Below are 17,045 nucleotides of genomic sequence, written 5' to 3' on the forward strand. Positions count from 1 at the left end.
GAATCAGCAGAGGGAGCGAGCACCTGGGGAAAGGCCTGGGGGAAACCAGGCGCGAGGACCCGGGGTCTTCCCTGCAGTGGCCTTGCACAAAAGGACTTAATCCCCCACAGGAGGAATAACGCCGACCAGGGGTTCTCAGCAGAGACTCAGGTCCAGGTGTTGGCTGGGGGCTGGCCACAGGGCACCTCGGCCTGGTGTGGGCCCCGGTTCCAGGCCCCAGAAGTAAAGCAGGCGTTCCAGGTCAGCCTCACGGCATGCATGGTGTAGGCCCAGTGGGTCAGGCTCGCCAGCTGGCGGCCGGGAACTCTGCTGGATCCCACAGCCGAGGGCCCACTTTGTATGCAGGCCTTTCAGGGAACAAGGAGTCAGGACTGACCTCTATCAAACCCAGCCTTGTTTTAATGTTTTTGTAACAAAGAGACTTCTTCCCCAAGACCTTGGAAAGAAATGGAGAAAGAGGGAAAAAAAAAAGTCCAGGAGCACCTCTGTCAGTAGCTCACTGTTTACACTATTTCACACCATTTGCAAAAAGACCGCCTCATGGACATTGCCCCCATTGTAACCTGTAACTTGAACATTACACAGAACTGTGGACTGTCGTTCCACACAGAGAAAACAAACGCCCTTCTCCCACCTTATTCAGGGCCCTTTGTGTGATTGTCCAAGGGTTTCCTGTTTCACATTTCACTGTTTACACTGTTTGGAAAAGTATAAAAAAATTTGCATCATAAAGTACCACTAACATTCAGTCAGCCCTTTAAGCATGCTAAAAGTGGCTAAGATTGAGATATTTATAGAGAAACAGAAAGATGAGGAACACAATATTATTGTAGTATCTCTATAAATATTCACAAACATATGTCTTTCCTATCATGAGAGACCCACTTGGACCTCTTGATCCCACTCTCACAATTAGAGGAAGAAATGGAAGAAATTATTTCTTAAATTAGAAGAGACAGGAGTTCTTGAATCTGTGAGACCTTTCCATGGGAAAGAAGTGATTTTGGTGACGACAAGCGCACTCTTATGTTTGGCCAACGTTTATGCAGGGACGGCGTCTGTTTCTCACAAAGGCACTCAGCAGCAGCTGCCACTTACGGATCCAGGTAGGAGGTGAGAACCCTCCGTATCCCGGGCTGCTGACGGAGCACGGCACACACGAGTCTGTCAAAGCCCCAGCAGAGGCTCTTACCCAGGGTGTCACAGGGCTCGTTCTTCCAGGAGCATATGTCCAGGCCGGTGAGTAAGATGGCGTGGTCGTGGCGAGCCCCATCTTTCCCCGTCAGTCCAGACTGCCACTGGCAGAAGCTGCTCAGGCTGTGGTCCGCGTGATGGCTTATCACCAACCCTGGCTGCGTGGGAGGGCGCCCGAGAAAACAGGAAGAGAGCATGTCAGGCAGCGGCACTGGCATCACCGCACACTACCACTGATTTGGATTTCAGTGACGTGGTGAATCTGAATGGCAGACGAACTAGTCTATCCATCTCATGTATTAAAATACAAAGGAGGGCGTTGTATATAAAACTTGTAGATGCAGTGTAGACGCTCATGTCCCTTTCTCCAGTTCTGTACAAAAACAGTGGGGATGCATTCAATCACTGATCACACTTCGATGACCCAAGAAACATTACTTCTGTGTCTGTAACTCTTCTAAGAGTTATTACTACAGCATTAAATTAGGTCAGTTTTACACGGATACACCATGTTGTAAGAAGGGGCTGCTCAACTGACAAAGCTTTATTTCTTTATGTCTAGAAAGAAATTTCTTTATTTCTAGAAAACAGGCTGGAACTAGAAGGATAGTTCCAGGTGACGTTCAGCCTCCTCCATGTATTGCTATTGTTGTTCAGTAGCTAAGTCATGTTTGACTCTCTTGTGACCTCAAGGACTATATCCTGCCAGGCTCCTTTGTCCATGGGAATTCCCAGGCAAGAATACTGGAGTGGGTTGCCATTTTCCCTTCCAGGGTATCTTCCCAACCCAGGGATCAAACCCGCATCTCCTGCACTGGCAGGCAGATTCTTTACCACTGAGCCACCATGGTATATATACCAAGTTCTAATAGATCAGCAATGGAAGATCAGAATGAAGGTACCTGAACTCTTGGTAAACGAAGAATTGGGGGGGCTGGTAAGAATAGCTCTCAAAGCTGGCAGATGAGTTATTTAAACCTTATCCATAGGTTCGATATATTTTCCTATGGATGGTCACAGAAAACCAGCTTAAACATCTCCATTTCAGGACAAAACTTTAAAGCTTTTCTGACCAGAGTGTTGGGCTGGAACCGTGTCTCTCAGTCACTAACACGCTTTCTCCTTCAGTGCTATTGTGTCTTTCCAGAAGGCCAAGTGCACCCAAGCTTAATGCTGCACATCAACCCTGGGACATGCCTTACATTCTTCAGCCGGTGATTTCCAGGAAAACTGCATTAATTAAAGTTAACACAGGTGTATGATCAAACGATAACCTCGCTTATTCTTTGCTGCTTGGATGAATTCCAAGGTGAAACATTTTAATGCAGAGAATAATTAACCTGTCACCTGGGAATCCCTGCTCAGTCAGCAGCCCCCTCTGCAGACACACACGAGAGGCAATGGAGTTGTACTTCGCTGACTATTCAGTCCAGAAACATGCCTGCCCCTGCACACCCCGCCTGCATGGAAAGAGGGCCTCAGCCCAGAACCTGCAAATCTAAAGGCATCTGAGATCTTATCAAGGATCTCAGAGTTCATCTAAAAATTGTTTGTTTCATAAACAAGACAACCATGGCTAACAGGAGACTCTGCCGAAACACCAGTAAGGGTGGAACTGGAGGTTGGGTGCCTGACTAGGACCCGGGGTTCACTCCCTGACGTCCAGTCAATGACCAGCTCAGGGCAAAATAGAACTGACAGCCCTTGATGGCTAAGAAACTCCCCCTTACTTCTGCCACAAGACACCCACCCGAGGTGCACTGTGAACGGCGGTGCACCTCTGTGTGTCCACACAGAGGTTCTGAAATGAAGGCGCCAGACAATCTTTTCCCCACTGCTCCCAGGATCCAGCATAATTTGGAGGTTTGCACGCAATGAGAGAAATGTGCCTGACATTCTAGACTCTAAGAATAAAATGCTGAGACTGAAGGTGGTGAAGGTGAGTGTCAGCGCTTGGGAGGTAACAGAGTACAAGCACACAGAGCCGCATGGTACGGTGCCATCTCCGGGCTACGGGGCACTATTAAACGCCTTCCAACAAAAGACGCCACCTCCATCCTCAGGCTCACAGTGGAACACGCTTCGTATTCCAGGTGTATTTCCCACCCAGGTGTTACAGTAGTTCTTTTTGGGACTTCCACAGTGGTCCAGTGGCTAAACCTTCACGCTCTCAATGCAAGGGGCCTAGGCTCAATCTCTGGTCAGGGAGCTAAATCCCACAGGCCACAACTAAAGAACCCTGCACGCTGCAATGAAGGTCGGGGATCCTGAGCATCTCAACTAAGACCAGTGCGGCCAAATAAACAAATATATTTTAAAGTTACTTTTCCTTTCCATTTTCTTATTAGCCAAGCAAATGAGTATGCTTTACTTCTCTGCACAAAAATCACAAACAAAAGTCACATAAGCATTATGGGAACGGACAAGAAACTGACTGTATTATACACAATATCAGAACGTTTCTGTCCTCAAGGGAAAGAGAAGGAAAGAATCCATAGAAAAATTACATTTAGGAAAATGAATATTTTGCACGTATTTTTCTGAGGGGGGGAAGCTGCTGGTATCAAAGATAGGATACCTGTTCCTCTTCCAGAAGAATCAGGGCGACAATGGCAATGTTGATATTCCCTCCTATTGTCCCGTCTTTGAATAAAGCAGACACCTGGGAAAGACAGGTAACTCACGTCAGTCCCTGCACATGACACCCTTTCCCCCAGCCCTTAGCCTGGAGTTCACAGCTGAAGGCCAATCCCGTGTTCTCCACGTGACAGAGCAATGTTCGGTTTCTTACACTGCTAGACACACAGGGATGTGAAGTGAAAGTGTGAAAGTGAAAGTGTTAGTTGCTCAGTTGTGTCTGACTCTTTGAGACCCCATGGACTGTAGCCTGCCAGGCTCCTCTGTCCGTGGGATTCTCCAGGCAAGAATACTGGAATCGGTAGCCTTTCCCTTCTCCAGGGGATCTTCCCAACCCAGGGATGGAACCCAGGTCTTCTGCATGGCAAGCAGATTCTTTATCATCTGAGCCACCAGGAAAGCCCAAGACACACAGGTATGGGAACATCTAATCACACCAACTCTTGGGTCCTTATGGTTGGTGCTTGGAAGTAAAACAATGAAGTCTGGGGAGGTAGGTCCCACGTGTTATCAAACACCAGTGAAGGGCTCACAAGTCCCCTTAGTTGGAAAGTGTCCTCATTAGACTACAAGGAAGTTTCTTTTTTAACTGACAGTGATGACCCACAGGTAAGCACTCCCCAAGCTGTCCCAGTGAAAGATTCCAGAAGCATAAGAGAACTTCTTGGGAAAAGACCAGAGGATACAAGAAAGAGAAGGAAATCAATGCAGAAAGACAGTGATCAAGGGGAGATGCAGACGTTAGAGGTGAAGGTCACAGGAGTAGAAACGAGTGATCAGAGTGATCAGGCGTCACCTCAGGCATTTGAGGCGACGAGTGAGGACGAGTCAACGGTCACGGGAAGCTCCAGGGAACTGATGTAGCACCAGGATGTGGAAATGAGAGAAAAGCTCAACAGAACAGAGGCAACGTTTGCAAATGGCAGAGACCTGCAGTGGCGGGTGCCTCTGGGTGACCACCTGCCTCAGTCCCCTGGGAGACCGGAAACCACGAGGGTCTGGCCGCCAAAAACAAGGACGGTGAGAGCAGCCATGCCGAATCATGGCAAACTGAATCATATTTAGGGGTACTCTGTTTATCGGGATGTGAAACGTATGTTTCAAATAAAACTATTTTAAAAATTCACTTTGATGGCCCCAAATTTTGTCTTCTGTTATGCAGATTCCACTTAGGTGGAATGGGGCTTAGACACCTCTCGCTACACTTTAGTACAGACTAGAGCTGCCAAGCAGACACAAAGCCAGACACATTTCTATCTGCAGTGACATTTAAAAAAATTATTGGAGTATAGTTGCTTCACAGTGTTGCGTTAATTTCTGCTGTGCAGCGGAGGGAGCCGGTCATATGTATCATATCTCTACATCATTTGCTATTGTTGTTAGTCACAAAGTCATGTCCGACTCTGGCATCCCATGGACTGCAGCATGCCAGGCTCCGCTGTCTGTGGGATTTCCCAGGCAAGAACACTGGAGTGGATTTCCATTTCCTTCTCCAAGGGATATTCCCGACCCAGAGACTGAACCCATATTTCCTGCACCGGCAGGTGGGTTCTTTACTGCTGAGCCACCAGGGAAGCCCCATGTGTACACACATCCCCTTGATTTTGGACTGCATTTCCATTTAGGTCACCACTGCAGTGACATTCTAAACGGTGTACTGCTTCTTGTTCTTGTAGATAAAATAATGCATCTTTTATATTCATATTCCTAAAAAGATGAGCATTTTCTATGTGCTGTGTTTTAAGTCACTTCAGTCATGTCCAACCCTTTGTGACCCCATGGACTGTAGCCTGCCAGGCTCCTCTCTCCATAGAATTCTCCAGGCAAGAATACTGGAATGGATTGCCATTTCCTTCTCCAAGGGATCCTCCCAACTCAGGGATCAAACCCAGGTCTCCCTCATTGCAGGTGGATTCTTTACCATCTGAACCACCAGGGGAGACGGGCATTTGTACAGGGCCACCTAAAATCACACATATATACTGCTGATGGGCAGACTTACTGCACTCAAAGGTCTCAGCATCCTCTTGGAGATTTCTGATAAATGGAGACATCGTAAACTTGAAATATTGTTCATATTTTTTTTTCATGCCAAATTGTTCATCCTCCAAATTTTATTCTCTGAAGGATTGAAAATGGCTCTTCTGATTGGAGCATAGTAAAAGTGAAGGAGCTATCATGGATGAAATATTTCTTGAGTATGAAACATAAATCCACAAGTAAAAGAGGGAGGCAAACGCACACACTACACCCACACGAGGCAGAATCACACACGCGGCTCAGAGAGCAGGACGAGCCTACCATGTTGAGAACTGTCAGCACGTAGGTGGTGATGTTTTCATGGCCATGGTTTTGCATCATCTTTTTGTCAACCACCACCAGCGTCTCCACATTCAGCTCTTCATTCCTATGGGACTTCAGAAGGGAGCGCTTTTGCCTTACACATGATTTATACTCATCCGGCAGGATGAAAAGGTCTTCTTTGGGAGGCTTGGGCATGTCTACAGGGGGGGCATTTGGAGAGGAAGTAAAAGCAAAGTCATCACACAAGACCTGTGGCAGAGCTCGCGCTAAAGAAAATGGACTAAAAAAATGAATATTCATGAAATGAACCATAAAACCCTTAAAAGTATGATGCGAAACTTGTGTTAAGGTGGGACACTACATTTAAATAAAGTTTGCGCAGCCTAGATGTCATAGAATTCATCACTATATGGACTTTTGTATAAATTTCTCCTGATTTAAAACAAATTGGTCTGTATAGTCAAAGCGGTGTTTTTTCCAGTAGTCATGTACAGATGTTAGAGTTGGACCATAAAGAAGGCTAAGCACTGAAGAATTGATGCTTTCAAACTGTGGTGTTGGAGAAGACTCTTGAAAGTCCCTTGGACTGCAAGAAGATCCAACCAATCCATCCTAAAGGAAATCAACCCTGAATATTCATTGGTAGGACTGATGCTGAAGCTGAAGCTCTAATCCTTTGGCCATCGGGTGTGAAGAGCTGATTCACTGGGAAAAAACCTGATGCTGGGAAAGACTGGCAGCAGGAGGAGAAGGGAACGACAGAAGACGAGATGGTTGGATGGCATCCCCGATTCAATGGACATGATTTTGACCACACTCTGGGAGTTGGTGATGGACAGCGAAGCCTGGTGTGCTGCAGTCTGTGGGGTTGCAAAGAGGAGTTCACGACTGAGCAACTCAACAACAAAAACAAAAAGATCACTTTGGTTCTGAAGTGCTGCTGCGTCTAAAAGCAAGATGTTCCGAGATTGTGAACATGAGGGTATGTGCAACAGGGGCTCCGAAATGGAGTCACTGACAGAGCAATAAAACTAATAATTACAAAAAGAAGTGCTGTCTTACACGGTGTTCTCATTTGAAGACTTTTAATGACCTAAGAGGTTTTAAAGTTGATTCCCGGGTCTGGACACACAGCTGGATAGTCTGTAGTATTTCCAGTGGGTTATAAACACACAGCCAGATTGTCTGTAGTATTTCCAGTGGGTTATAAATGCTCCAGACAGATCCACTGTAGAGCTGAATTTCCTCAAAAGTATTATAAATATTTACCTAATTTAACTGGAAGACAAAATAGACTTGATCTTCTTAGTGCAAGCTGTTTAAAAATAGTTTTGGCTTTGATAATCGGGAAGTTGACACTATGCTAAAAATGGTCAAGTTTGGTGGATGCCTCAGAAAACGTGGTTAGAACTGCTCCGTGTGAAAGTATCCAGGTATTAGGTGGCAGTACTTTACTGAATTAGGTGAATTACTAAATTCAGTCAGTCGGTTCAGTTCAGTCGCTCAGTTGTGTCTGATTCTTTGCGACCCCATGAATCGCAGCACACCAGGCCTCCCTGTCGATCACCAACTCTCAGAGTTCACACAAACTCACATGCATAGAGTCAGTGATGCCATCCAGCCATCTCATCCTCTGTCGTCCCCTTCTCCTCCTGCCCCCAATCCCTCCCAGCATCAGGGTCTTTTCCAATGAGTCAACTCTTCGCATAAGGTGGCCAAAGTACTGGAGTTTCAGCTTTAGCATCATTCCTTCCAAAGAACACCCAGAACTGGTCTCCTTTAAGATGGACTGGTTGGATCTCCTTGTAGTCCAAGGGACTCGCAAGAGTCTTCTCCAGCACCACAGTTCGAAAGCATCAATTTTTCGGCACTCAGCCTTCTTCACAGTCCAACTCTGACATCCATACATGACCACTGGAAAAACTAGATCCTTGACTAGATGGACCTTTGTTGGCAAAGTAATATTTCTGCTTTTTAATATGCCATCTAGGTTGGTCATAACTTCCCTTCCAAGGAGTAAGCGTCTTTTAATTTCATGGCTACAATCACCATCTGCAGTGATTTTGGAGCCCAGAAAAATAAAGGTGGCACTAATTCAAAAGCTATGCCAGCTCTGCTCATGGAATACTCAGCTAGAAGACACTGTTTTGATTGACTGATACTCACATCCACTGCATTTTACTCTCTTTGCTAAAATACTTGCAAACTTAAAAGAACTCTTGGGAGGATAACAGTTACACCACTACAGTTTAATAAGCACTCATCACATGCCATTTGCATTGACGCAGTTTACACTGATGTGGGCTCCCCCATAAAAGATGTCTATGTATAACCCACTCACTCTCTACACCAGCTGTGGGTAGGAGTGAGGCCACCGAGACACGGGAGATGAACATCACTTTCTCAAAATCCCTCCCTAGAAGGCACTGGGAATGGATTTCAGATCTGGCATTGTGGTCCCAGGGCCCTTAGTCTTAATTTCCATAAGTACAGGGTACAAGCGGAGATGGGAACATAGCAGTTCCCCAGGCCCTCAGTACTGGAAAAAGGCAGGAGCACAGAGGTGGTGGTCTCACTGGCCTGGGGTCTGAAAAGCCCCTCAAAACAAGCCATCCGCTCAATATGGTCCCACAGCATCTCCCACCACACATGAGTCCCAGCTCAAAACCCACCCATGATGCCTCAGCTAGAAGCAGCAAGCTACTATTTGAGCCTGAGGTTCAGAGTCACAATTGATTTTAAGCAAATCAGCCTGCTTTTCTCTGCCCTTTTCAACAGAAAGAGATGCCTAAACCCACAGGAAAGTGAAAGGGTTAGCTGCTCAGTCATGTCCGACTCTTTGTGACCCCGTTGTCTGCCCATGGAATTCTCTAGGCAAGAGTCCTGAAGTGGGTTGCCATTTTCTTCTCCAGGGATCTTCTCCACCTAGGGATCAAACCTGGGTCTCCTGCATGGTAGGCAGATCCTTTACTGTCTGAGCCACTGCTGCTGCTGTTGCTAAGTCACTTCAGTCGTGTCCGGCTCTGTGCGACCCCACAGACAGTAGCCCACTAGGGAAGCCTGAACACACAGGAAAATCCCTCATCTCCTGAGCAGAGACTCCAGGAAAGAATCTTTGTAGGTGTAAACCCCCTGAGACAGAAGATGGAGATACCTCTAGGGAAGCCCAAAGCCTCATGGATAGTGTGGGAATATCGTGTCCCATGCTGTCAGATAAGTGAGCCTTGAGGACTAAGTGCTCAGCCCAGAGGGACTGTGCCAATTCTGCTAGGCGTGGCCCCAGCTGCTCGGGGGGCCCAGGGCAAAGAACTGCCACGTGCCCTGCAGAAGCGGGCAGAGATGGCAAGTCAACAGCACCAGATCAGCCCCTGACACGGCCCACATTTTCTGCCACCTTTTTTCTAGTTTTATTATGAAAACATAGTGCTTTTCAGGTCTACTATAGCCTTCTTCTCTCTATATTCGTTCTATTAATTTCTGAGAGTTTGATATTGAAACTCCAACTAAAAATCTTCATCTACTTAAAAAAAACTGTAATATATAGTGGAACTATATGTAACCTTGTTCTGTATATTCTGAGACTCCTGTAAATGAGTTATCATACTTTTGTAATTTAAAAATTAAGATTAAAAAGGAGAAAAAAATGGCTACATTTTTCCATTTTCCAGCTGCGAGTCTTATTGTATAATTTAGTGTCTTATTCAGATATCTCCCTCTCAACAACCAGACTCCACTACTGAGATTCTGAAATGCCTCTGGAGACAAATGCATCGACACAGGTGCACAGACAGCCCCACCAAACAGAACAATCGTACTGCCCTGCATGCCCAGGTGCACTGCCTTTGAGCTATGGGTCTGAATGACTCCGATCACCTCCAGATAAGAATGAAAGGGTCACATTCATTCCAGAAGGGTCAGCACTGCTGGATTGCTCAGAAACACTGAAACATCTGCGTTGGGCCCTGGAGCGGCCTGTCAAAGACACGTGGACAGCCCTGCCCATCTTTCCTGCCTGGATCCAGGTGCTTGGTCAGCTTTCTGTCTCTGACACATGGAGTCTGTCCTACTCTGACTACACCCTCACCGGGAGCCCTAACAGCACCTTCCTGGCTCTGACCTTGTCTGTGCCTGAGTCCTGCCTCTCTGTCTGTGCCAATTGGTCTCGACCTGTTTGGCCCCGCCCCTGACCTGCCTGGCCCCGCCATTGGTCTGTCCGGCCACGCCCCCCCTCCTCCCCACCCCACTGGCCCCCGACCTCCTCCCTGTCTGCACAGACTCAGGAAGCCACTGCTGGTCAGTGTGCCCTGTTCTGATGCTCAATCAGCTGGACTTCCCTGACCTTCTCACCCTCCTGTTCGCTCTCCTTGTGCTCAACACTGTTCTTCCTGCTGCCTCCCCTAAGACCCAGCCCACTCTTGGTCGGTTTGGGATGAGATTTTTGAGACCGTCTGAATGTACTCTGAGACTGATTTACAGGCCATGCGTTCAGATGACACACGGGTGCGAACAGGTCAGCCGCGCTCGTTCTTCTGTCGTAGGTGCCAGGTGATTCTGGGTCATTCTCTCTTCTCTGCAGTGTGTTATGGACCCCTGCATGTGCCCACACTTATGTGAGGGTGCTGGCCCAGCGGCCAATGAAGCTAAGCAGCAGAGAAAGGTGGGCTTCCAGAAGTGCTTTGGGGAAGGTTTGCTATTAATAATTAAAGCCATGCTTGAGGGGAAAGCTGAAGCAAATGAGAACACGTTCAGAAAACACTGATCTTCTATTCCTGAGTCTGTGAGAGGGTCCTACATAAAATGTAAGTATCATTTCTCTTCCTCAATGTTCATGACACAAACAAAGAGGACTTCAATAAAGCCTTGGTGAAAAATTGTAGGTAAATTACACCATGCATCCTGTGTCTTCTGACGTGATGAGTGAAGTATATAAACCTACCTAGGGATAAATCACCTCAGTGGGAAAAGCATGTCAGCTTTAACAAATCTGCTGCTAAGTTGCTTCAGTCGTGTCCGACTCTGTGTGACCCCATAGATGGCAGCCCACCAGGCTCCCCCATCCCTGGGATTCTCCAGGCAAGAACACTGGAGTGGGTTGCCATTTCCTTCTCCAATGCATGAAAGTGAAAAGTGAAAGGGAAGTCTCTCAGTCATGTCTGACTCTAGCGACCCCATGGACTGCAGCCCACCAGGCTCCTCTGTCCATGGGATTTTCGAGGCAAAAGTACTAGAGTGGGATGCCACTGCCTTCTCTGATTAACAAATCTAGACCTCAAAAATAAAGTTACTGGGTAGAGACACCAGGATTCTTTTGAAGATGTCTTGTAGAGGAGTCCACATTTCTGTGAATCATGTCATTTAGTTTGCCCAGGGAACAGCTCTTAAAATTAAAAAAAAAAAAAAAAAAACTACCTTTATCCATATGCCATGGAAAGATGTTTTATCCTGAACATCCAGACAATGGGCTCTCTTTGGAATCTTTACTTAGGATTAGCAAAGGTGGTCAATAAATTTCACCTCGAGGGCAGACTACTTTGAAGAAAATGAAAATACTCCAGTGTCTTACTTAACATCCTAATCGTTAAATTACAAAGACAATCGTCCTTACATACATTTCTTGCGCCTTCCGCAGAAATGCTGCTTCTGTGGGTGCCTGAAGCTGAAGCCGCGTGGGGACTGATCTTCGTGGTGGAAGAGATGGTGGTTTTCCAGCCCCCACTTTTTCTCCATCATCGCGACCCGGTGGGGCCCCACGGCCGGTGCCTCGGTGGATCTCTTGTACAGGATGTGGGAGGGAGGCCTGCCCCCCGTGGAGTCACTGGGGCTCCCTGCCAGGTGTGAAGGGAGGGGCTTCAGGAAATAGTCCGCTTCCTGGGTTCTTATCACGCCTGACTGCAGAAGAGAGAGGGAGAAAGAAAGGTGCATCGCTCCTTTATCATCTGCTCACAAACACGATGTTCCCTCCAGCGATAAACCTGGAATGGGAAATGACAACCCACTCCAGTATTCTTGATTACAGAATTCCATGGACAGAGGAGCCTGGAGGGCTACAGTTCATGGGGTCCCAAAGAGCAGAGAAACACACACACACACACACACACAGACAAAAAACACACGGTTCCCTCCAGGGAGAACCCATGTGGAAAAGGGTCATGTAGGGGGCTGAGAATTAGGGGATGAGGGGTCCACCCCATCTTTTCAGAAACAGTGGTGTGGTGGTCAAAGGACTTGACTCTTGGAGCAGAGAGAGATCTCACAGCATACCAAGGTCAGGTTCTTTACTGGAAAAAATGGAGGAGAAAGCACACACACAGCCCTAGATAGTAATACGGGTCAGGGTTGGTGGGGGAGCTCTCAAAGAAAGACATAAATTTATAAACCTATTATACAGAGTGAAGTAAGCCAGAAGGAAAAACACCAATACAGTATACTAACGCATATATATGGAATTTAGAAAGATGGTAACAATAACCCTGTGTACGAGACAGCAAAAGAGACACTGATGTATAGAACAGTCTTATGGACTCTGTGGGAGAGGGAGAGGGTGGGAAGATTTGGGAGAATGGCATTGAAACATGTAAAATATCATGTATGAAACGAGATGCCAGTCCAGGTTCGATGCACAATACTGGATGCTTGGGGCTAGTGCACTGGGATGACCCAGAGGGATGGTATGGGGAGGGAGGAGGGAGGAGGGTTCAGGATGAGGAACACATGTATACCTGTGGTGGATTCATTTTGATATTTGGCAAAACTAATACAATTATGTAAAGTTTAAAAATAAAATAAAATAAAAAAATTTATAAACCCAGTATAGTCAGCTGTTTTTTTCTAGTTTTATGCACTGTTCATTGAAGAAGGCCTTCTTGTCTCTCCTTACTATTCTTTGGAATTCTTTATTTGGTCGAATGAAACTTTCCCTTTTCCCCTTGCTTTTTGCATCTCTTCTCTAGAAGAAAACAACAGAAGAGGAAAGACTAAAGATCTCTTCAGGAAAACTGGAAATATCAAGGCACCATTTCACCCAAAGATGATCACAATAAAGGACAGAAACAACAGAGACCTAGTAGATGCTGAAGAGATCAGGAAAAGATGGAAAGAACACACAGAAGAGCTGTACAAAAAAGATCTCAATGAACCAGATTATTATGATGGTGTGGTCAGTCACCCAGAGCCAGACATTCTGGAGTGTGAAGCCAAGTGGACCTTAGGAAAAACTGCTGCTAATAAAGCTAGTGGATGTGATGGAATTCCAGTAGAACTATTCCAAACCCTAAAGGATGATGCCATCAAGGTGTTGCATTCAATATGTTAGCAAATCTGGAAAGCCCAACAGTGGCCACAGGACTGGAAAAGGTCAATCTTCATCACAATTCCCTCGGACGTGGAGTAACTCCTCTCGTCACCGCCCTTGACCTCGGACACTGGGTATCTCCTCTCAGCTGCACCCCCTGACCTTGGACGCGGGGTAGCTCCTCTCGGCCGTTCCTGCGCCGTCGCAGTCTGGTACTCTCGGCCACTACCCCTGACCTCGGACATGGGGTAACTCCTCTTGGCTGCCGCCCTTTGGGCATGGGGTCCTCCCGGCTTCTGCCCCTGACCTCAGATACAAAATGATAGGATACTGAAAGAGAAATTCCCCAGGTCAGTAGGTGCCCAATATGCTACTGGAGATCAGTGGAGAAATAACTCCAGAAAGAATGAAGGGATGGAGCCAAAGCAAAAACAATACCCAGCTGTGGATGTGACTGGTGATAGAAGCAAGGTCTGATGCTGTAAAGAGCAATATTGCATAGGAACCTGGAATGTCAGGTCCATGAATCAAGGCAAATTGGAAGTGGTCAAACAAGAGATGGCAGGAGTGAATGTCGACATTCTAGGAATCGGTGAACAGAAATGGACTGGAATGGGTGAATTTAACTCAGATTACCATTATATCTACTACTGCAGGCAGGAATCCCTCAGAAGAAATGGAGTGGCCATCACGGTCAACAAAAGAGTCTGAAATGCAGTACTTGGATGCAATCTCAAAAATGACAGAATGATCTCTGTTCATTTCCAAGGCAAACCATTCAATATCATAGTAATCCAAGTCTATGCCCCAACCAGTAATGCTGAAGAAGCTGAAGTTGAGTGGTTCTATGAAGACCTACAAGACCTTTTAGAACTAACACCCAAAAAAGATGTCCTTTTCATTCTAGGGGACTGGAATGCAAAAGTAGGAAGTCAAGAAACACCTGGAGTAACAGGCAAATTGGGCCTTGGAATACGGAATGAAGCAGGGCAAAGACTAATAGAGTTTTGCCAAGAAAATGCATTGGTCATAATAAACACCCTCTTCCAACAACACAAGAGAAGACTCTATACATGGACATCACCAGATGGTCAACACTGAAATCAGATTGATTATATTCTTTGCAGCCAAAGATGGAGAAGCTCTATACAGTCAGCAAAAACAAGACCAGGGGCTGACTGTGGCTCAGACCATGAACTCCTTATTGCCAAATTCAGACTTAAATTGAAGAAAGTAGGGAAAACCACTAGACCATTCAGGTATGACCTAAATCAAATCCCTTATGATTATACAGTGGAAGTGAGAAATAGATTTAAGGGCCTAGATCTGATAGATAGAGTGCCTGATGAACTATGGACTGAAGTTCATGACATTGTACAGGAGACAGGGATCAAGACCATTCCCATAGAAAAGAAATGCAAAAAAGCAAAATGGCTGTCTGGGGAGGCCTTACAAATAGCTGTGAAAAGAAGAGAAGTGAAAAGCAAAGGAGAAAAGGAAAGATACAAACATCTGAATGCAGAGTTCCAAAGAATAGCAAGAAGAGATAAGAAAGCTTTCTTCAGCGATCAATGCAAAGAAATAGAGGAAAACCACAGAATGGGAAAGACTAGAGATCGCGTCAAGAAAATCAGAGATACCAAAGGAACATTTCATGCAAAGATGAGATTGATAAAGAACAGAAATGGTATGGACCTAACAGAAGCAGAAGATATCAAGAAGAGATGGCAAGAATACACAGAAGAACTGTATAAAAAAGATCTTCATGACCCAGATAATCATGATGGTGTGATCACTGACCTAGAGCCAGACATCCTGAAATGTGAAGTCAAGTGGGCCTTAGAAAGCATCACTACGAACAAAGCTAGTGGAGGTGATGGAATTCCAGTTGAGCTCTTTCAAATCCTGAAAGATGATGCTGTGAAAGTGCTGCACTCAATATGCCAGCAAATTTGGAAAACTCAGCAGTGGCCACAGGAGTGGAAAAGGTCAGTTTTTATTCCAATCCCAAAGAAAGGCAATGCCAAAGAATGCTCAAACTACTGCACAATTGCACTCATCTCACACGCTAGTAAAGTAATGCTCAAAATTCTCCAAGCCAGGCTTCAGCAATATGTGAACCGTGAACTTCCAGATGTTCAAGCTGGTTTTAGAAAAGGCAGAGGAACCAGAGATCAAATTGCCAACATCCGCTGGATCATGGAAAAAGCTAGAGAGTTCCAGAAAAGCATCTATTTCTGCTTTATTGACTATGCCAAAGCCTTTGACTGTGTGGATCACAATAAACTGTGGAAAATTCTGAAAGAGATGGGAATACCAGACCACCTTATCTGCCTCTTGAGAAATTTGTATGCAGGTCAGGAAGCAACAGTTAGAACTGGACATGGAACAACAGACTGGTTCCAAATAGAAAAAGGAGTTCGTCAAGGCTGTATATTGTCACCCTGTTTATTTAACTTATATGCAGAGTACATCATGAGAAATGCTGGACTGGAAGAAACACAAGCTGGAATCAAGATTGCTGGGAGAAATATCAATAACCTCAGATATGCAGATGACACCACCCTTATGGCAGAAAGTGAAGAGGAACTCAAAAGCCTCTTGATGAAAGTGAAAGTGGAGAGTGAAAAAGTTGGCTTAAAACTCAACATTCAGAAAACGAAGATCATGGCATCCGGTCCCATCACTTCATGGGAAATAGATGGGGAAACAGTGGAAACAGTGTCAGACTTCATTTTTCTGAGCTCCAAAATCACTACAGATGGTAACTGCAGCCATGAAATTAAAAGACGCTTACTCCTTGGAAGAAAAGTTATGACCAACCTAGATAGCATATTCAAAAGCAGAGACGTTACTTTGCCAACAAAGGTTCGTCTAGTCAAGGCTTTGGTTTTTCCTGTAGTCATGTATGGATGTGAGAGTTGGACTGTGAAGAAGGCTGAGCGCCAAAGAATTGATGCTTTTGAACTGTGGTGTTGGAGAAGATTCTTGAGAGTCCCTTGGACTGCAAGGACATCCAACCAGTCCCTTCTGAAGGGGATCAGCCCTGGGATTTCTTTGGAAGTAATGATGCTAAAGCTGAAACTCCAGAACTTTGGCCACCTCATGCCAAGAGTTGACTCATTGGAAAAGACTCTGATGCTGGGAGGGATTGGGAGCAAGAGGAGAAGGGGACGACGGAGGATGAGATGGCTGGATGGCATCACTGACTCGATGGACGTGAGTCTCAGTGAACTCAGGGAGTTGGTGATGGACAGGGAGGCCTGGTGTGCTGCGATTCATGGGGTCGCAAAGAGTCGGACACGACTGAGCGACTGATCTGATCTGATCATCACAATTCCCAGGAAGGGTAGTACTAAAGAATATTCTAACCATTGGACAATTGCACCCATCTCCCTTGCCAGTAAGAGTGTGCTTAAAATCTTGCCTGCTAGGCTTCAGCATTATGCAAACCAAGAACTTCCAGATGTCCAATCTGGGTTTAGAAAAGGTAGAGGAACCAGAGATCAAATTGCCAATATTCACTGAATCATAAAGAAAGCAAGGGAATTCCATAAAAATATCAATCTCTGTTTCATTGACTACACTAAAGCCTTTAACTGTGTGGATCATAACAAAC

General features: G+C 45.9%; 1 protein-coding gene across 1 annotated transcript in view; it reads right to left on the bottom strand.

Moving 5' to 3' along the window:
- ADAMTS16 (ADAM metallopeptidase with thrombospondin type 1 motif 16) overlaps window positions 1-17,045 on the bottom strand; it is a 193,750-nt gene that overhangs the window by 118,535 nt on the left and 58,170 nt on the right. Inside the window, exons 4-7 of the mRNA XM_027520155.1 lie at window positions 11,745-12,024; window positions 6,133-6,332; window positions 3,773-3,856; window positions 1,193-1,352 (exon numbers count right to left, since the gene is read on the bottom strand). Coding sequence (XP_027375956.1) covers window positions 1,193-1,352; window positions 3,773-3,856; window positions 6,133-6,332; window positions 11,745-12,024 — 724 coding nt within the window. The remainder of the gene's footprint in view (window positions 1-1,192; window positions 1,353-3,772; window positions 3,857-6,132; window positions 6,333-11,744; window positions 12,025-17,045) is intronic.

The sequence above is a fragment of the Bos indicus x Bos taurus genome, chromosome 20 (assembly GCF_003369695.1).
Source record: "Bos indicus x Bos taurus breed Angus x Brahman F1 hybrid chromosome 20, Bos_hybrid_MaternalHap_v2.0, whole genome shotgun sequence".
Taxonomy (NCBI): Eukaryota; Metazoa; Chordata; class Mammalia; order Artiodactyla; family Bovidae; genus Bos; species Bos indicus x Bos taurus.